This window comes from Rhinolophus hipposideros, assembly GCF_964194185.1.
Source record: "Rhinolophus hipposideros genome assembly, chromosome: 8".
Classification (NCBI taxonomy): domain Eukaryota; kingdom Metazoa; phylum Chordata; class Mammalia; order Chiroptera; family Rhinolophidae; genus Rhinolophus; species Rhinolophus hipposideros.
In genome coordinates, this window is record NC_138054.1 from 76,969,147 (window position 1) to 76,990,454 (window position 21,308).

At 39.6% G+C, this 21,308-nt stretch overlaps 2 protein-coding genes across 2 annotated transcripts in view; one reads left to right on the forward strand and one right to left on the reverse strand.

The window, feature by feature from the left end:
- WASF2 (WASP family member 2) overlaps window positions 1–21,308 on the forward strand; it is a 61,644-nt gene that overhangs the window by 15,301 nt on the left and 25,035 nt on the right. The gene's annotated exons all lie outside the window — the stretch shown is intronic.
- LOC308501285 (heterogeneous nuclear ribonucleoprotein A3-like) lies at window positions 4,133–7,678 on the reverse strand. Its single transcript, XM_081057429.1, has 2 exons — window positions 7,628–7,678; window positions 4,133–7,593 (listed from the first exon to the last, which is right to left on the reverse strand). Exons 1-2 carry the CDS (start codon window positions 7,631–7,633, stop codon window positions 6,523–6,525), a joined length of 1,077 nt encoding a protein of 358 aa, XP_080913555.1. The 5' UTR covers window positions 7,634–7,678; the 3' UTR covers window positions 4,133–6,522.

Consider the following 21,308-nt stretch of genomic DNA (forward strand, 5'->3'; position numbering starts at 1 on the left):
GAGATATTTTACATTCTTATTTTATACTAAATCTTTGTGATTTGGTGTGTGTTTTACACTTACAGCACATAACAATTTTGATGAGCCCCATTTCAAGCGTTCAAAAACCACGTGTGTATAGTAGCTGCCTCTAGAGGGTCGACCTGAACCAAGTTCCTGCTTTGGCAGTAATGCCTCATAAGTGGTGTTGTATTCTTCATAGGGAGGCTGATAATGTCCGGATGTCTCTTTGTGTTGTAAGTGGTCCTGGATAACAATTACCTAGATCCTTTATTTCATTAGATGTTTGCAAATGATGATATTCTAAATCTGTCACTTTTTTTTCTTCATTAGCTGGAATACTTCAGAAAAGAAAAACTTGCCCTTATCAACTCTGGTTACCCTGAAGTTTGATTTGTGTAGTACAGGCAGGATAAAATACTTGATTATTTCCCTTTATTCTTTTATTTACAAATTTTAAAAACAAATTGATTCCCTAACATACTCCAAAGGGAATCGGTGAGTGGTTTTTGTTGTTGTTTGTTTTTTTAAGTATCATGAATTTATGGGTTTTAACATAGTTGGTATGTTTTTGATCTACTGGAGTTGTTCTTATTGATGTTCAGTTTGTTCCATCTTGGACCAGTGAGAGCCTCTTCAAGTTGGTTCCTGATTCCTTTTGACGTAACTACCTAGTCTGATAGTGTTCCTTACTTTCTAGTGTGATACGAGATTCCAGACTTGTCTTGCACGTTTCCTGCCCTTTATCCAAAAAGTTCTGGATCCTTTTAGTGAGACATTGTATTTCGAGACCATATGGTTATTGACTCCTTCATTTGGTAAATGAGGAAACTGGAGGTTAAAGAAGTAGAGTGGTTTAACCAAGGTCACACAAATTTAGCAGCATAATCTGGCCTAGAACCCTACCCTTCTGGGTCTTAGCTCCATGTCGTTGCCATTGTGTTGCTTCCACTACCTACTTTCTAGGACAGGTGGTTTAGCTGCATTTGTGCTTCGACTCTAGGCTGTCGGGGAAGATAGGTTTTGTGGGTCATCATTGGAGGTACAACCAAACCTCATTAATTTGCGCTAATTGGGGTAAATCCTAGTGAGAGTGTTGTATGTTGTTTTTTTCTTTAGGTGCAGCTGTTATTTTGAGTCATACAGTAGCTGAAACTAAGCTAATAGTGTTAGCAGGTTATTTTGTTAGGTTGAGGTCCTTTGTACCTGGTTTAATGAATAACTGAGAATGATGTGCAATTTAACTTTAATTGTATGTAAATTAGACTCCTGAAATGCTTAAAAACAACTCATTAAACATTTCTCCCTGCGATCTTATTTATACTGTTTTCTTAGCCAGTCTTTTCTTTATTAGAGTGCAGAGGTAAACTGGTGCCAGGACTGAATTTATCTCAAGTTTCAAATGTTCAGAGTCTATTAATAAAATGTTGCCGGAAAGAAAGAATATTTGGGAAAGTGCAGAGGAAGAACACCTGAGAGTCAGAATCTGGCAGTTTCAGCCAACCAGAATGCAACTGTTGGCATTTAAAAGTAAGCTGCCAGTGCTTTTGAGTGGCAAGGAGCGTGCAGAAAGCATGTTCACGTTACCTCGTCTGTAGTGTCATCGCTCAAGGGCCTCACTGAGAGAATTGTGTATATTGAGGAACAGAGGTTCCAGGAGTGTGAGGGTTGACTGTGTTGGCTCTGTGGCCCAAAGTAAATCACTTGACCTCTCTGAGACTTCATTTATTCATCTGTAATAAGGTAATTAAAATTGGGAGTAGTAATGCATGTTCTTTTTACCTCATAGACTTCTTGTGAGATTCAAGTCAGCGAATTAATCAAATGGTATAGTAGATATTTGTTGAGTTAACAAGAGATGATACAAAAGTGCTTTTTTAACTAGAAGCTTTGTATGACCCTAAGCATTATTAGTATAATATAGATTAGGTGCACTAATACATACTAATGATCAGAAGCGTGACAGCAGGAGGAGGAGGTTGAAGATGTGTGTCCAGAACTTCACAGCCATTTCCATGCAGAGGCATATACCCTCACACTTCAGGCGCCTCTGACAGTATCAGGTTCTGTAACGTAGAACCCCTGCTGATGTGAAGACCCGGAGTTGCCAGGAAAAGGGTACATTATGATTAGTATATTTTGTTTAGGAAATAATGGATATGCACAATATATTTTACAGAGATTTTCATAAAATGGCTTCCAGAGTATAGTGTCTAAAGTGTTATTTTCATTATCTGGCAATTCTGCCTTGTGTGGAGTCTGTCATTTCCTGAAAGCAGTTAACACCTGCACTAAATGCTAGCAGCCGTTCTAAGTTCTTTACATATATTTACTCCTCTATTTCTTCTAGTAATCCCCTGAGGTAGATACTGTTATTAATGTCCATTTTACAGATTGGAAAACTGAGGGACTAAGAGATTAAGAAGGTTGCTCATGATTGTGGATTGGGATCCTAGGTTGAGGGAAAAAATTCCTATAGTTATTGGGGCGCTAGTAGAATTTAGATATGGACTTTATGTTAAATGATAATATTGTATCATTGTTACATTTCGTAATGTGATAATCGTATTGTAGTTTGTTCTTAAGAGTAGACTTTGATTCCTGAAGTATTTAGAGATAGGGGCACCATGTCTGCAATCTTATTATCAAATGGTTAAAAAATTAGTAATAAAAGTGTGTGTGTGTGTGTGTGTGTGTGTGTGTGTGTGTAGAAAGTAAATTTGGCAATATGTTAATAATTGGTGAACCTAGGTAAAGGGAGGGCATAGGGGAGTTCTTTGTACTATTCTTGCAACTTTTGTCCAAGTTTGAAATTGTTGCAAAATAAAAAGTAAAACAAAAAATGTCCTTAGGTCACACAGTGGAGCGGAGATCACAGGGCTGAGATGAAGCTATGTTCTTAATCACGGTGCTGTTCTCCAGTTCTGTTCATGGTGCTGGATAAATGAGGTCATCTGTGCTGAATGTTAACTAATTGGGGCTGTGACTGCGTCCTGCACATTGAGCTGTTTTAACAGCTCTGCCTTCTGGTTCTTCAAGGATAGAGTGATCATGTAATTTATTGTATGAGTAAGAGTAAGAGGGAATTCTATTAATAATTACTCAATTGATGTAAACCAAGATGAATGGACATCCTAAAGGGATACTTCTTGGCAGAGTCCAGTTTGAACAAATATGATGAGACATGATAATTGCTTCATTATAATTGAATTTTATTTATCATGGAGTCTTATATACACAATATATAAGCCACTTTTTTCTTGTGCCAACAATAAATCTTCTGATGCGGTTTCACATTTTCTCCTCTCGATTTTGTTAATTCTTTTGCTTCCTTCCAGACCACTTGGGAAATACTCTTTGTCAAACTCCATTTCCTCCAAGTCTGAAAAATACCAACAGGAATTTCTGTAACACTTGTCCAGTTTTTAAAAATATTGGCATTTAAAACCATAAATCCCCAAACATCTTTATTAACATGATTTCTACAAGGAGAGGAGCTGGTAAAATGCATCTGTATTACTAGATTGGCAGAGAAGTATTACTACTGTCAACTTCCCATAGACATTTGGGGAAACCTTATTGTATGGTAACTGGAGGCTATTAATGTTTGTTAAAAAGGATGGCAGTGTAGAATCAAAGGTGTATGTGCTGTCTCATTGATCTGTTGCCCAGGCAGTGTCCACTGGCATTCTTCTAATTGTACTTATTTGCAATAATACTCTTCTGGAGCTGTGTGTCCAGTTAAAGATGTTGACCGACACTGATAGAGGAACAGTATTTTTTGGTCAATCTCTTAAAAAAGCTTTCAAAATTATTCTAGTATTAGGTTGGTGCAAAAGTAATTGCGATTTTTACAATTATTTTAAACAGCAATTACTTTTGCACCAACCTAATACAATCTGCTCTGGATTTTTAAAGATCAAACTACTGTATTTTGCCGAGTATAATGTACTCTTGTGTATAATGCGCACCCACGTTTTGGGCCTAAACTTTCAGGGGGAAAAATCTTTTGTTTTAATTTTTTTAATTCAAATTTTATTTGTTTACATTTAGGTACTTGTTTTTTTGTATTATAAAGGAATTTTAGCATTTATTATTATTTTTAAACTTTTTGTTTTTTTTTAAGTGTTTTTCCAGGATCCATCAGCTCCAAGTCAAGCAGTTGTTTCAATCTAGTTGTGGAGGGCGCAGCTCCCAGTGGCCCATGTGGGGATCGAACTGGCAACCTTGCTAAGCGCACCAGGCTCTAACCAACTGAGCTCACCGGCCACCCCAATTAGCATTTATTTTTTTAACATACAAGAAATTTTATGTAACAAATAATTACAAAACACAAGAACAGATACAAGGTACAAGAAATTTTATGTACAGGTAACAAATTACGATATTTATGCATCATAGAAGGGCAAGAACTCTTTGTAGTTTCAAGTTCGTTGTAAGTTCAACAAAACCGATTATTGATTATCATATTGCAGGGTATTTTGCGTATTGATTTCTAGAGTTACACTTTTAACTCATAAGCATAAATAAAAGAATTAAAAATTTACATAGATACAGAATTAGTACTACCATGTATAATGCTCATCCTTATTTTTCCCTCACAAATTTGGGCAAAAATGTACACATTATACATGGCCAAATACGGTAGGTACCTCTGCTTCTCTTTCCTCAGACAGAATGTATTTAACCAAGCACACATCTGCTAGGGCAGGAGAAGGTGGTACAGGACAAGGGTGCTGAAATTTAAATCAGAGTTTTCCTTCAAGTTAGCTACTATGGTATTAGGATTTGGAGAAGGAGTGGATAAAACAAATGACTAACATAATTTATTTTTCTTTAAACCACCAAAATGATTTTTTCCTTAAATCATGAAGTATGCCGTTATAGTAGCAATAATCTTCTAATGTTTTTAAAAATGTGTACTTTATAGTTCAAAGCTGTTAAATTTCTTATATTGGCTGATTTTTCTTTAAATTCAGTGAATTGCTATATTTAAATGGATAAATTTTTTTTTACATCTAATTTAGTGAATGGAAAGTGGCTTCTGAAATGAATTTTTACTTAATTTTAAAAAATATTTTAAAGCACCTGCAAATGTCACTCAAGTCAACTATATATTAATCAAAATCAACTATTAAAATAATAAAATACCTATTGAATGATCAGTTTTGCATTTTTTTTAAAAGATTTTATTGGGGAAGGGGAAACAGGACTTTACTGGGGAACAGTGTGTGCTTCCAGGCCTTTTTTCCAAGTCAAGTTGTTGTTCTTTCAGTCTTAGTTGTGGAGGGCATAGCACAGCTCCAGGTCCAGTTGCCGTTGCTAGTTGCAGGGGGCACACCACCATCCCTTGTGGGACTCGAGAAATCGAACTGGCAACCTTGTGGTTGAGAGCCCACTGGCCCATGTGAGAATCGAACCGGCAGCCTTCGGCGTTAGGAGCATGGAACTCTAACCGCCTGAGCCACCGGGCTGGCCCGCATTTATTTTTGATATAGGAAATCAACAAATACTTTTGAGAACGCATTATGTACAAATAACTATGATAGATATGATCCCCTGTCCAAAAGAAGCCTATATCCTAGGAACACAAAGACACATGAAAATGTCTCTATTGTGGAATCTCAAATCTAAAATCTTTATTATGTCCTGGATCCTTATCTCAGCCATTATTCCATCCTTCTAGCCATTTTGTCCTAATAGCAATAAGGTTTGCTAATCAATTTAAGGAATACTATGAATACTGTATCAATTTATTTTAAAGTTTAGATAATGTGGACATACTAGCAAAAGATAACTTACCAAGATGACTCAAGAAAAAAATTGAAAACCTTTAACTGTTAAATACATTGAAATTGTAGTTAAGCAACTTCTACAGAAAACACCATGCCCAAATAATTTCCAGGTGAATTTTCAGATACAACCTAAGGTTTTAGAATCAGTTATAAATTCCACTTTTCCATGCTACTGACCCTAATTAGGAAGGTGACTATAGGTTTCCATCTTCACTTCCTGCCCTTCCTGACATGGATCTCTATTAAGAGGATCTAATTGTCACATTTTATTCTTCATTAGCTCACTCCCTTTCTCCTTCCTTGCTTTTTCTCTGATTGTTTTTTTTTTTTTTTTTTTTTTTGAAAAGTTAAAAATTCCTTAATTTTTTATTCCTGGTACCACTACCACAATTTACAGGGCAATATACCTGATGTAATGAAAAGAAAAAGAAAAAGACAAAGCTACAACAGATAAAAGACCTCAGGAATGTACATCTAATTGACACTACATTGCATTAATCAATAGCTGCACTTTTTGCAAACTGTGGCTATGACAGTGCTGAACAAGAAGGGTTTCCTGTTTAAGCTGCAGTAACTTTTCTGACTATGGATCATCGTTCCTTCTGTGGCAGATTTTTACAGTTCCTCTAATGCATTTGGGACGACTGTCTCAAAGTAACCTGCAGCTTTCCTGACAACTCCTCGCTCTCTCTCCTGCTAAGAACTGTAGCCCTTTTCTGCTGAGTTTTTAGAACCTTCTGCTACCATATCCACCACTTCCACCACCAGATCCATAACCACCACCATAGGGACTGCCCGAGCTTCTTCCACCAAAACTGCCCCCCTTCATGGGTCCATAATTTGATTGTTGTTGTCCACTATAATTTCCAAAATCATTGTAGTTCCCACCACCACCATAGTTACCGCCAAAATTCCCTTCATTGTAACCGTCATATCCTCCTCCACCGCCGCCGCCGCCATATCCACCGCCTCCTTGGTTTCCATAGCCTGGCCCTCCTCCTCCACCATAGCCTCCTCTACTGCTATAGCCAGGACCACCGCCATAGTTGCCACCATCACCTCCAAATCCATTATATCCACCATCACCTCCTCCGTAACTACCTCTGCTGCCACCGCCACCACCATAGCCTCCTCTTCCACCAAAGTTTCCACCGCGACCAAAGTTACCCCCACCACCTCCAAAGTTTCCTCCGCGACCCATAAAGTTGCCAGATCCACCTCCACGACCTCTTTGTGATACAGCAGACTGCATTTCTTGTTTAGAAAGAGCCTTTTTCACTTCACAATTATGCCCATTAATAGTGTGGTATTTCTGAACAACAATTTTATCAACTGTATCATGATCATCAAAAGTTACAAAAGCAAATCCTCTTTTTTTCCCACTCTGCCTGTCTTCCATAACTTCTATGGTTTCAATCTTGCCATACTTTTCAAAGTAGTCTCTCAAATTATATTCTTCTGTATCTTCTTTAATACCACCAACAAAAATTTTCTTCACTGTTAGATGGGCACCAGGCTTTACAGAATCCTCTCTAGAAACAGCTCTCTTTGGTTCCACTACACGCCCATCAACCTTGTGTGGTCGAGCACACATCGCTGCATCCACCTCTTCAACACAAGAGTAAGTAACAAAACCAAAGCCCCTGGAACGTTTTGTTTGGGGATCTCTCATCACCACACAATCCGTGAGTGTGCCCCATTTCTCAAAATGTTCTCTTAAACTATCATCTGTAGTTTCAAAGCTCAGACCACCAATAAACAGTTTTCTCAACTGCTCTGGTTCCTTTGGATCATGGCCCTCCTCCCCCCGGCGGCGGCGGCGACGGTTTTACCTCCATTTTGAGACCGGACTCGCCTCTTCCAACTCGAGTTCAATATGGGACCGAGAGGAAGAGTCTCTGATTGTTTTTCATAGTCAGCAAATCAGATTGTTTAGAGAATTTTTTCTTAGCATATTCTGTTCCTCTTTCCACTTATCCAATAATTTATGAAGGATTGATGGATGACAGAAGTGCTGCTCAGCACCTCAGGATTTAAAAGACAGCCCCTTCCCTCAAAGAGCTCACAGTCTATCCTGTCCCTGTTACAACTGTAATATGGGGTGGATGCTATAATAGAGGAATAATAGAGTGCTATTGAAGCGGAGGAGGGCTTGATTAATTCTTTCTGAGGAACAGGGTCAGGATGACTTCCTGGAAGCAATTACATTTGAACTGGGCAGGGAAGGATTAATAAATTTCAAGAAGCTGGGGGTGGGGAAAACCCCAAATAGAAAAAAGGTGGGTATTCCAGGAAGCAGAAAATGTCGAATGAAATCACAGAGGCATGAGAGTGCAGGAGGGCCGCTGTGGTGAGCAGCGGCTCAGGTGGAGAGCATGGGGAAGGAACTGGCAGAACGGAGGCTAAAGAAGTGTGCTAGTGTCAGATTGTGAAAGGCCTTCAGTACCACACGTTATGCCCTGATCATTCCGTTTTTCTCAGTCTCAGTCCTAAAAATCCTTCTCACTTCAATTCTAAGATGAAAAATTTCAGGTTTGCCTCTGTGTCAGGCGTCAATATGCCCGAGATTTGATCATACAGTTTTACTTTAGTGCTGACAGAGACCAATCTTCATCTGGTTAATTGTTGGCAGGCAGCATTCTGAATGACCTCCAGCCATTCCAGGCTTTCAGAGAAGGGACTTGATGTCAGTGTTTTAGAAAAATAAAAAGTAGCTCCTTCCTACAAAAAGGGTTAAGGATGCTTGGACTCATAGCAATTAGGGAAATACTGATTAAAACTGCAGTCATACACTGTTTTATGTACATCAAAGTGGCAAAATTTAAAGTCTGACAAAGTGTTGCAAGAATACAAAGCAACCATAACCCAGCAAGCAGAAGTGTAAATGTGTACAACCATTTTGCCAAACAATTGACATTATCTCCTGATTTAAGATGCACATACCCCATGACCCAGGAGTCCCACTCCTAGGTATCTACCTTAAGAGCTCTTGCACATGTGCTCCAGGAGTCATACACAAAAATATCCATAGCAACACTGTTGGCGATAGCAAAAACAAAACATCCAAACTGGGGGGATAAACCCCAATATCCATCAGCTTTAGATTGGATAAATAATGGCATGGCCATACAGTAGAATATTATATAACAGGGGAAATGTTTGAATTGCAGCTATAGCAACATGAGAGAATCTCAACAAATTGTAGAATGAAAAGTTGCAAAAGAATTTACATTATGATTCAATTCATATAACGTGAAACTAAACAATATAATGTTTAGAGATACAAATGTGATAAAACCATAAAGAAAAACAAGGAAATGGTAACACATTTCCGGATAGTGTTATCTCAGGGGGAAAAGGGAAGGAGATGGGTTTGGGGAGAGACATGCAGGGGACTTTAAAGCTAATGGTAATTATTCTTAAATTAGGTGGTAGGTACACTGATATTTGCTGTATCACTATTCTTTATGCCTTACATATGCTTTAAGAAATTTTTATACCTGTACATTTTAAAACATTAAGGTTGGTGATACTTGATCTAGTGTTTCCCCTAGTTCTGCTTTCATACATAAGAACATTTTTCAGAATGTAAAAACTAAGCCCCGAGATTATGTAATTTAATCTCTTAAGAGACAAAGCTTATCAGTGACAACCTGGTCTCAAACTCAGTATAGAACACTTTATCATCTTATGTTGCAACTCCCCCATTATGTAGATTCTATGGATCAATTAGAAGTGCTTCCACTTGGATTACTGCCTCAGTCTTTCACCCCTTCATGTAGTACCTTCTCCAGCTGCTGCCAGAGAGAGCTTTCTAAATGCAAATCCATCATGTCACTCTCTGGCCTCAATCTTAAATAGTTCCCAGTAGCCTTCAGCACACTCCAAGTGCTATCGTGTGGCATACAAGGCTCTCTGTGCCTCAGCTTCTGTCTGCCTTATTAGCTTCATCACTCATGACTTCCTGCACTTCAGCCGCACCAAGCTATTTGCTGTTCCTGGAACACTGTTTGCCTCTGCACACACTGCTCCCTCCACCTGAAACTTCTGTTAACTAACCTTTTTGTCCTTTAAGACACCCTTTCTTAACTGACCCCCCCCCCCCCCGCCCCTAGCCTGAGCTGGATGCTTCCATTACACCTTGAGCTTAACATTTGTAGTCACACTTACCACAGAGTAGTATTTTCTGCTTTGTCTCCTTCAGTAGTTTTCAGTCTTCGTGAGGGCAGGGGCAGTGTTGAATTACGAGTATATTCCTAGTATGTGGCACAGTGCCAAGTACATAAGGTTCATTGAATGAATGAACGAACAAACCAATGAACGAATAATCACTTTATACAAATCCCACATGTAGCTTGAAGCTGTCATTTGTTTGCCAGATTCTCTATCTGTATTTATAAAGGAAGGAAGAAAGGAAAAGTAAGGGAAAGAGAAAGGCAGGCAGGCTGGTAGGTGGGGAAAAAGTACTGAGGGGAGGGAAGCAGGAAGCTGATTTGGGAGGGAAAGGAAAGGTTCAGAGGCTTATTAACATTTTAGGCCAAGTGCCTGGTGATTTTAATGACAGCCTGGATTTCTTTCAAGCTTTAGACACGTGCTGATTTTGATGACTTACCCTATTCCGACTTTCCTTATTAGCCTTTTTGGAAATTTATCTTTGGCTGATAACTATCATTTTTTCTCTTTACATTAGGGAGTAAGAGCTTTGAGGTGCATGAATAAAAGGGAGGTGGCGGATAGCTTGCGTTGGTCAGAGTGGCCTTAGTTTTTAATATTTATTTGTTTGTTTGTTTGTTTGTTTTAAGGAGGGTGCAGCTCACAGTGGCCCATGTGGGGACTAAACTGGCAAACCCCGCTGCCATCAGCACTGCCCTCCAACCAACTTAGCCAATTGGCCACCCTTTGTTTTTAATTTTTGACGTGTCCCTCTTCTCTGTATCAGATTGGACCCCTGATCATTTCCTAGGACTTGGAGAGTGTATGTAGATCCTGTCTTGTGATCTGATGAGCTATTAGGAATTTTAAGTCTAAAACAGAGGTTGAACTTGGGCTATTCAGATTGGGTTATTTTCCATCAGGCAGCAGTGCTGTAAGATGAAGTCCAGACACCCTCCCCATCCTCACCTGCATAAGGACCAAAACACAAGAGCCACTAACTGTGACTTTATTCATTTGATAGATACTTACTGAGCATTCTCTCAGGGCCTAGCATGGTAGTAGACACTGGGATTAGCGATGACTGATGACCATCCTCACAGATTCAGTCTAGTGAGAGAGCAAGTAAGAAAATCAGTCGTTTTAATTTAGTGTGCTGGGCTAGGCATGCACAGGGTGTTCCGGAAGTTTAAAGAGTGTATGGAAGAAAGGGAACCAACCTCCTTTGCTGCAAAGCATGTCGAGGGAGATATTTCACTTGGGTTCAATCTTGGAAGATGGTAGAAGTTGGTGGGGGTGTGGTGGGTGGTCAGACTTGAGCGATAGTGTGATGGCAAGAAGAACATGATGCAATGGGGAGCTATGGAAAGGTCTGTAGGACTTCAGGGAAGGGTATGTATGCATGAAGATGTGATAGGAGGTGAGATTGGAGCCGTATGAGAGCCATATTATGAATGACCTCTTCTACTTCCCTAAATAAAAGGAATTATCAAGTGGAAGTGTTCTCACTCACCCAGTGTTAGCTGGTTAGTGTTTCTATTACTGTTGTCTCTTGAGCAACTGAGATTGATCATGTTTTATTTCTTTGATTTGTTCTTTTTATGATAACTTGAATTTGGAGTCCTTTCTCTTTTTATGCTTTAAGCGACTCCACTTTGAGTACCATCGAGTCAAACCCTACATTCGAGCATTGTGAAGTAGGTGATGCATCGCTTTTCCGGCAGCTTGGAAGAAAGGGGATTCAAATGACCTTCAAAGACTAACGTCAGGCCTCCATGTCAGTGTCACCGCAATTCATGCATGCATGGACAGTGGGAAAAGGAACTTAATTATGGAGGAGGGGAATGGTAACCCTGCTTGAATGGGTAGTTGAAAGTCCTGGGCCCACCCCTCAGCCTCAAAAAAAGGACTTCTTACAAAAAAAGGCTGCCAAAGAGGTCATAGGGAGAGCCCACATAAATACCGTCCTCCCTCTTGGGGGTGTGAGCCAGTCATTTTTTTGCTTCCACAGGTGCAGAATAGGTTCACCAAATAGAATTCTGATCTCTGTTGTACAGAATTTGGCATCTTCCTGTCCTTTTCTGGAAAATCAACCCCTTGAACGCATGGGACATGGCAATTTTAGGTCAGCAGCCATTTAAAGGCATCTTTTTAACTTTCAAGGGCTAGCCTAATAAGATATATTTTGTACAAAAATACTTGTTTATCAAGATGAGACTCGAATCATTTAAATCTCGAAAGGGGCTTAGTTTTTGCTGCTGGTGCACTTTTTACCTGAGATTACTTCTTGTCTTTTAATGGCACTTTCCTTCTGGAGGACTGATCATTACCAGGCATTGGGCGTCATTTCTTCTGCGACCCTTTGGCAACTGTTCAGAATCCATTACAGGGTTTGGGATGAGGGAACCCACAGTGACCCATGTCACTATCCTTTCTGATCATAAAATAGCTTTCCATAGTTCGCCTGGATGACAGCAGAAGCCAGCCTTCTGCAGTCAGGAGCGGCTGAAGCATGGCTGCTGTCTGAATGACCAAAGGGGGTTAGTCACAGGCAGCCTCCTCCGTTTCATTCATTCGTTTTGGGAAATGGTACAATGAGGCAGAGCTGCACCTTTGACTCTTTAATACAGGGTCTGAACAGGAAAATCTATTTTGGTGAAATCCTGGAGAGTTGCTGAAAACACATGATGCTGTTTAGTGCTTTAAATAGAACTTCTTTACGTTGGAGGGAAAGTGTTGTATAAACATGGCCCCAGTTGTTACCTGTACAACATATATATTCATACAGTTCTTGCTATTTCTAAAGTTGGGAAGAAGTTCTGTGTTAATTTAAATAAAATTTAAATTTTTCTAAATACATATTCCTATCTTAACACTCATTGTTAGATTTTTCTTAGGCGGGAGACAAAGTTCAATCTTCTTAATTCCTCTTCTATGTAAGCCTTTCCCCTGCATTTTAATAGAAGTTCTTCAGTGCACAGACCACGGCAGACTCCATTTTCAAAACAATTCATGGAGACTTAGCTATGCAATTTATTTACTACCGTTGGTCACCAAGAAAGAGTAAAAACCAAAGAACCAGAGGGCTGTTGAGGAAAAAAGTTTTCATGACAAACTTGAGGGCCTAGAGGCCAGAGAGCAAGAAGAATGATTGGGGGTGGTCTCTGTGAGCTATGATTGGCAGTAACAGAATGGAAATTAGATAATGGAAAATGTAGGCCACTATACCAGACATGGTTCTAACAGATTTTGGTGTGGAATTGTCTTCTAAGTAAAGCTTTTGTGATGATTTGAATGCCACAGAAGTCATCTCTTGGCTTTTTGTCTCAGGAAGGCATTAGAATTTAAAACAGACCCTTTAACATGATTTACGGCAGACAAGAAATAACAGTTCAGTTGGGGCAGGTGGTATTTAATAACCCCTCTCCGTGGGAGTGGGGCTGTTCCCACTAAAATTGTTTCTGGGTGAAATCACACCAAAGATCCATAAAATACATATATATATATATATATATATATATATATATATATATATTTTAAAAGAGACATCAGTTTCTTGCATTTTTCTAATGTCAAAGGTTAATTTAGAATATTAACGCTGAAAAGATTAATTTAAGATATTAAATCTACTAGGCAAGAATACATGTACATATTGTAATTACTTCCTTTTTACAATTAAAGTAATTGGATTATATTTAATAAGCTATTTACATTTAATAATTAAAAAAAGACTTATCGTTTCAGTATTCCCCATATGCAGAAAGAGATGGGGGAAACTCACTTTTAATATAATTATCTTTACTTGGGCTAAAAAGGAAAAACAACTGTGCTTTTTGAAGAATGGTCAGATGAATATTATTTTTTAAAATATACATATACAGTTTAGGAATTACCCATAGGAATGTGTTTTGGTTCATTGTAAAAGAAGATGAAAGATTAGCTGCTTTTAAAAAAAAGTCCCCAATGACAAGATTTGATGAGCTGAACAGTGCACAGAGAATAAAACTTAAAGTCACTCTCAGGGACCCTATAGATAAAAGTAACCCGTCAAAAGTGACGGAACCCCAAATGCCTAGCTGTTTGAAAACAGGAGTTTGTTTGAAAAGCAATAGCATCTGAACACGTTGTCTGAGGCTGGCACTTTAAATGAGACAGTGTTTATGTTGTTTAAAGTGAAAGATGTGAGCTCCTGAGCAGCTGGCTAAAATTGGGTGTAGAGAGGGAGAAAGCAGTGTGTTATCCTCATTAACACCATTTCAGTTCTAGGGTAAATATGTCAGGAAGACTTTCTTGTGTTAGCCTGCAGTCTTTTTTTCAAGGGGGAAGAAACTAGTCGGGTTTGGTGGCACTTGTACATGAACACGAGAAATACGGACATATTTGTCTAACTTCTTGGTTTGGGTGTTTCATGAAGCATCAGCTTATGGTGTCATGGAAAGAGCATGAACTTTGGATACAGATGGACATGGGTTTAAAAGCTGACTGACTTTGATAAAGTTACAGAATCGCTCTTACTCAGTTTTAGTTTTCTCAACTGTCAAATCAGAATGCTACTGCTTACCTTGCAGCATTGTTTGAGGATTAGAGATTGTCAACAAAATGTGAGTAAATGAGTGGCACTTCTTAGGCATTCAACAAATGTTTATTGAGCAGATGTAAGAACCCCCCACCTTGTCTCCAGATAGCTGCTGTTGGGACTACTACTTCTGTTAGGTTTAAAGATATTTTGTTTTTCAGTTCCTGTATTCAGAGAGTTGTACACTCCAAAAACCTGTGTTACAAAATAGAATGTAGTGACTGTCATTAAAAAAAGGTTCAGTGTACCTCTTTGGAACTTTTGGAGAGGGAGAAATGACTTCAGACCCCAGAGAGGAGTCAAAGAAGCCTTCTTAGAAGTGGTGACATTTGCCTTGCGCCTTTAAGATGAAAGGGTTTTGTTTTGTTTTAAAGATTTTATTGGGGAAGGGGAACAGGACTTTATTGGGGAACAGTGTGTACTTCCAGGACTTTTTTCCAAGTCAAGTTGTTGTCCTTTCAGTCTTAGTTGTGGAGGGCGCAGCTCAGCTCCAGGTCCAGTTGCTGTTGTTAGTTGCAGGGGGCGCAGCCCACCATCCCTTGCGGGAGTCGAACTGGCTACCTTGTGGTTGAGAGGACATGCTTCAACCAACTGAGCCATCCGGGAGCTCAGCAGCAGCTCAGCTCAAGGTGCTGTGTTCAATCTTAGTTGCAGGGGGTGGAGCCCACCATTCCTTGGGGGACTCGAGGAGTTGAACTGGCAACCTTGTGGTTGAGAGCCCACTGGTCCATGTGGGAATCGAACCAGCAGCCTTCCGAGTTTGGAGCACGGAGCTCTAATCGCCTGAGCCACCGGGCCGGCCTTGTTTTGTTTTTTAAAGAAATGCCACAATCCAGATAACAGTCCCTTTGAGACTATTTTGCTTTCAAAGTGCCTAAAGTGAAAATACTGAACTGACTCTTGACTATGATATGGAAGTCTGATACCCTTTGTCTTAATCCTGAAAATTGGCATAATGTAAGCAGAGGCCATCCATTCCTTTCTCAGCATTTGTCTCCACACTCCTGGAGAATCTGTCTTAGAAGGTAAGAGGCCCACCTACTACTAAGTCTCCACTGAGACCAAAGAAAAGAGGACCAATTAGGAGAGCCCTTTGTGTGGTGCTCAGTGTGCTTAATTTGACCTGCTCTCCTTAGATTATTTCATTACCACTAGGCGGTGAGTCCAAACTGGCTCAGCATTCCTTTGAATTAGTAATGATGAGAGCTGTCCGTTACTGAGTACCTACTGGGTGTTAGGCATTCCCCTAGAAGGCTTACATATGTTATCTCATTTTATCCTTAGAGCCATCCTATGAGGTAGGTTTTATTTCCCCCATTTTACAGATGCGGCTCAGAGAGATTAACCAGCCTGCAGTCCGAGAACTAGTGGCTCAGGGAATCCTTGATTCCCTTGACCGAACATGCCTCTGGGTTCACCAAGTTATATTGATTTTTTAAATGTGGTAAGCACCTATATATGTGTATTAATTTGAAAAAAAGAAATTTTCGTTCATTGTTCTCAACTGTGATCATTCAAAAAACTAATTAGATATGTTATTCAGGTATGTTATTTGCTTATGGTGATGCTATCCTTTCTACTTGCTGTGCTTTCTTATTTAATTTCAAGACACCCACTTTTTGCTGTTATTTTTTCTGAAAGTACCCATGATATACACTTACTGAAGATAAGTTGAAATTAGTGTGACTTGAAAAATTTTACAATACCTTTTTATGATTGGGCGCCTTGCGAAACTAGAGTGGAAATCAATCCTGACTAAATAGGAAGCACAGGGCTATCATCACCATAAGCATATCCCTTCTAGAAGGGAAATAGAGGAGAGCCACGTGATCACTCTGGCTTCTGCCTAAATATGTGTTCTAACCATGGAGCAGGTGGGAGATCCTTAGGCGAGCACATTGGTCTTGCTGAACTGAAGAGACAAATATTGTAGTTCAGGGGAGGTGGAGGCCTCTGGAAGCTGTGGGATAGAGTCCTGGAAAGGGGAGAGCTATGCCAAAAATCTGCTCTAGGAATCTTCTCAAGGTCCCCTTGAGTCTTTGCTGACCACACACATGCCTGGGGTCAAACTCCAGGAGGTTGGGGAAAGAGTGACCAGGAAGCTATGAGCTGTCTGGTTCCCAGAGTGGGGAGGTGTTAGTGTTCCTACCTGCCCTAGTGGAGAGCCCACGTTGCTCACTGAGTGTTTAGTAGAGATTGTAGAAGGGCCACATCTTTGTACTGGAGTTGAAATAGTCATAGAGTAAAGGCTACTCTACACCCACCCTAAAAAGCTTAAAAACAAGCCCCCAGAGGTATCACACTGAACTAAAGTAACTGAAGTAACAAAGCTTAACACTCTTGAAATGAAGACGGCAATGCTAGATATTCAACACTGTAAAATCAGTGTCCCACATCCAATTAAAAGTTACCAGACTTGCCAGGAAAATGTGGCCCATAACTAGGAGAAAAATCAGTCAGTAGAAATGACAAAGATGATAGAATTAGCAGGCAAGGACATTAAAACAGCTGTTAGAACTGTAAAGGGAAACATGAACATACTAGTGAGACGGTAGATCTTTTAGCCTTGCAAAGAAATAATAGAGTATGGTTCCAGTCTCTTATATTTATTAATTTTGTTCCTCCCATGGTGTTGTTTGGTAAAATTTGAATATTCTCTTGTAAGTCTGAGTTATAGAATCAGCATTTTAGGGTTGGAGAGAACTTTTAAAGATCATCTTGTCCACCCTCTCATTATAAAAAGAAATATATTTCATTGATTCTGAGATGTACATTTCCCCTACATTTTAACATCTCTTGAATCATGATGCATCTTAACAATCAGTTGCATCTTAGACTTGATGAAATACGGTAAAAGCCCATTAGAATTGTGATTTTTCTCTATATTTTTAGTGGTAGAGTTCAACACTTCTGCTTGTATTATCTCCACCTGAAAAACCATCCCTTCTTTATGTTTTAAATACAAATCCTGCCCAGTTCAGACCTTTGTTCCAGGAAATCGGCTCAGTCCCTTCAATTCAGTGATCTTTCCATCCTTTCTATTGTCATCATTGACTGCATTATTCATTTGATAACTGAACTTTGCCATATTGTTACTTTGGTTTTATCTGGTTCAATTAAATTGCAAGCTCTTGGAGTCAAGGGGGGGAGTTTATACTTTGTGTCTTCTAGTGTCTACTTGATAAATATTCATTGATTAGTGAGAGTACTATAATTAGTACTTAACCATTAATACAACCTAAAGCTTGGTTAGTAGTAGTGTTGTTTAATGGTTAAGAGAGCCACGTAAAAACATTTAGAACAGTGCCTGGCCCATAGTTAAATGCTAGATAGATGTAGAGCTAGTACTTCCTCCACCACCACCACCACCACGACCACCGCAATAATCTGTTCTGTGCCAGGTACTATGTTAAGCATTGTCTACATGCATTATTTCATTTTTCTTTACAACTTTATGAACTAGGAATCATTATACGAATTTAACAGATTAGGAAACAGACTAAGAGATTTAACTGTTTACCAAGGTCCCAGAGCTAAAATTTGGTGGTCGTGAGTTGAAACCCACACCTCTCTCTTAGTGTCCCCATTCTTGCTGCTCTGCACCACTGCTTATTAGGTCGGTCCTGAGGGCCTTGGGAACCGCCTGGTAAACTGAGGGTAGAAGAAAAGAATGGGTACTTACTTTCCCCTCTGCTCAAGGACTTTTCCTTATAAATCCCATGTATTGAGTGGTGAACAGACCTTGTGAGAGGAAGTAGATGTACAGCTCCCCTCTTAGTTGCTGGCGGCTTGGCCATTAGTGACAGATGAGTGTGTGACACTTTTTCAGGAATGAATTCTTGTTACAGCTGGCAGAGTAGAATAGTTGATATGGAATTGAATGTCAGTTTGCTCCATAATTCCACTCCCTGGTGTTCAGATGTAGTTGTGGTTGCTAGGTCTCTCTCTTCACTTAAGTTGGTATATTAACAGTCACACCCAGGACTACTGCTTCTGCCTGCTCCATGACCACGCGGTATGTTTGTATATTGCCCTGAGCTGTCAGCAAAACATTTTGCTGAATTTCCTTTTTTGTTGTTGCTCTGCAACCTTTTTTCCCCTGGCCTTTCTCAGTTGTGTAAAGTCGGTTTCTTTTTTGGCCTTTCCATCCCAGAGAGGGAGCAGTTACTGCACAGAAGCTTGAAGTATGAAGTGAGGCATCATAGAGATTAAAATGAATGGTTAGACAGCTGGCAGGATGAAATGAGACTTACTTGGTGCCTGATGTGCGATTCGGCTCTGATTATCTCCTTCTTCCCTCATTTTCAAACCTGCCCTTGTATCTAATTCAGCAGTGGGTGCTCCAGTGCCTTGTCTGTAGGGAGCTTAACCTAGTGCAGTACTCACTGCTCCTTGCAGGAACCAGGAAAGAAAGGGTACAGCCTATCTCCATCCTTTCCATCTCTGAGCAAGGTAGTAAAGTAGGATTAGACACTCTTCCGTAAAAGCCAACTGTGTGTTTCCTTTATGGCAACACATGCCCAGATTCTGGCTTCCTCCCAGGTACTCAAATCAGGTACTTGGAGACGAATGCATTTTGTATCTGTCCTCTTAGCTCAAAGTTTTGAGCGGCACCAACTAGAGATCCCTCTTCTGTCATTGGCTGTAAATAAGAAAGGAAGCTCTCAAACATGAAGGCGACTTCTGTTGGGGTTTATTATTACAATATTGTGAGTTATTGACATATTTCTAGTAATCTTGTGAACTGATTTGCTGAGGTTTGATACTTTTGTGTGTTGGTATATATTTTTCAGAGCAGCTTAGTTGTTTTTTACGTTAAACTCCTCTGAATATAATGTTCAATTGATTATAGCTGAAAGAAATCTGGTACTTGAGTACCTACAAATATTAGGGGTAAGATTTCTCCATGTCTGAGTTAAATCAGTCATAATTTATATTTATCCAATCACAGTATAAAAGTAAGCCCATTTAGATGGATAGTTTGGAATATTTCAAACCATTCCATTTTGATGAATTGGGTATTGCTAGAAATTGGCATTAAACTGGGAAAGTAAAATGAACTTTGTGTCTGACAGAAAATCGTCAATGATAACATTGTAGACCCTATGTAATTTAAGTGGATCCATAACAAGGAACTTGGGCCAAGATAGAGATACAAGAAATATTTTATGTGAATAAATTTTTTTTTGGAGTTCAGAGTACTTTGCAAACAAAACCTCACTTGCATACAGCATCTCTTAAGCTTATTTTTTTAGTGCAGTTCACAGCTGAACTAGAAGGATGAATTGACATTTTTTTCTCCAATTGCCAGTCATCATTAGACTAAGTAAGGACTAGAATTCACGTTTCTGATACAGTTTAAATGCATTTTCTTTTGGACAACCAGATGGATCCTACTAAAAAGAAAACCCAATTTTGGTCATTTAAGAGGCAGTTTTCCATGGAATAGTTGATACTAGAAGAAACCAATTTTAAAGAGGAAAGTGATCCCCCAATTTTAGCTTTAAGAGCAAGCTGTGATTAAAGCCTGAGGAGTAATAAAGGTAAGAACAAAAAGTGGTATTGTCCCCCCAAGATAATGGAAAGCTATGGAATTGCCAGGTGTGAATGGTCTGTGATAGACGTACAGTGTGCTCAAGGAGTAAGGTCGTGGAGTTGAGAAGTCCTGTTTCCTGGGCTACTTTCCCCAAACTAAATCAGGACAAGAAGGAGCCTTACGTTTCTTGAGTGTAGGTCCATAGTTGGTATCATTCCTTTATGAAATTGGAAATTTCTCCTGGTTTTACATCACAAGTAAGCTCTTCTTCTTGGTTCTCCCTGTCAGATACTTTCTCTGTCCCAGGACTTCCATTTTTGTCTTACCAGCTCTTTCGGACATTAGTGAGCTAACCTGATTTGTCAGTAATACCTTGTGTTGAGAGAGTCTGGTCGTATTTGTAGGTTCAGCCCCACCCTGTATTTCAACAGGAAGTGGGTGGGTGCGCTCAGTCTACAATGAGGCATTCATCCTGGTGGTGGTTCCAAGGTAATGGGCATGGCTACCTGCACCGGCGTGAAGCGCCTTTCAACATTTTACTAGATAAACTTAGATTACAGTAAGCCTGTGTGGTGTTGATCATTTTGAAGTCAAATGATTATTTGACTTTTCAATTGAAATTTTTGAACCCTTTTGGAATGCATAATCTTTAACATAAAGAAATTTAGCTCTTAAAGGGGAAACTGGTCTACAAACTAAAGCTCTTCTCATATGCCCCCATGCAAATGCTGTTAACTATAGAACAGTGGGAAATGCTGAAGTGAAAAAGCAGAAGTTCTAATTGCCACACATACAACATCCCCACGTGTTGTCATCCCCAGCTACTGCTGATCAGCATTTTGGGGGTATGTTTCAAAGAGGAACTGCCTTGAGAAGCATTTCTGTTGTTATGGTTATTGCTATAGCTCGGATATACTTGCCTTTGGATGTGACCATAGAAATCTGCAGGTGTTATCAGTGACCTTGACTCTAAGTGAAGTGTTGTTTATTTATAATAAACAGCTACTAATAAAGATCATTGCCAGATCAAGCAGTCATCTGTCTTCTGTCCTGGTAATAACAGGAATTCAGAGAGTGGGGTACTAATGAGTGCATCCTCCCTCTCACATGCAGCCTTCCTTTATTACCTTCTTCTATCCTCTCAGTTCCCACCTCTCCTCTCACCCCACTCCTGCTGCAGCCTATTGGGATCCGAGTTGTGAGAGTTCAGAGTGTAGGCTGGGTGTCAAAGTCTTCTTTTGACTTTACA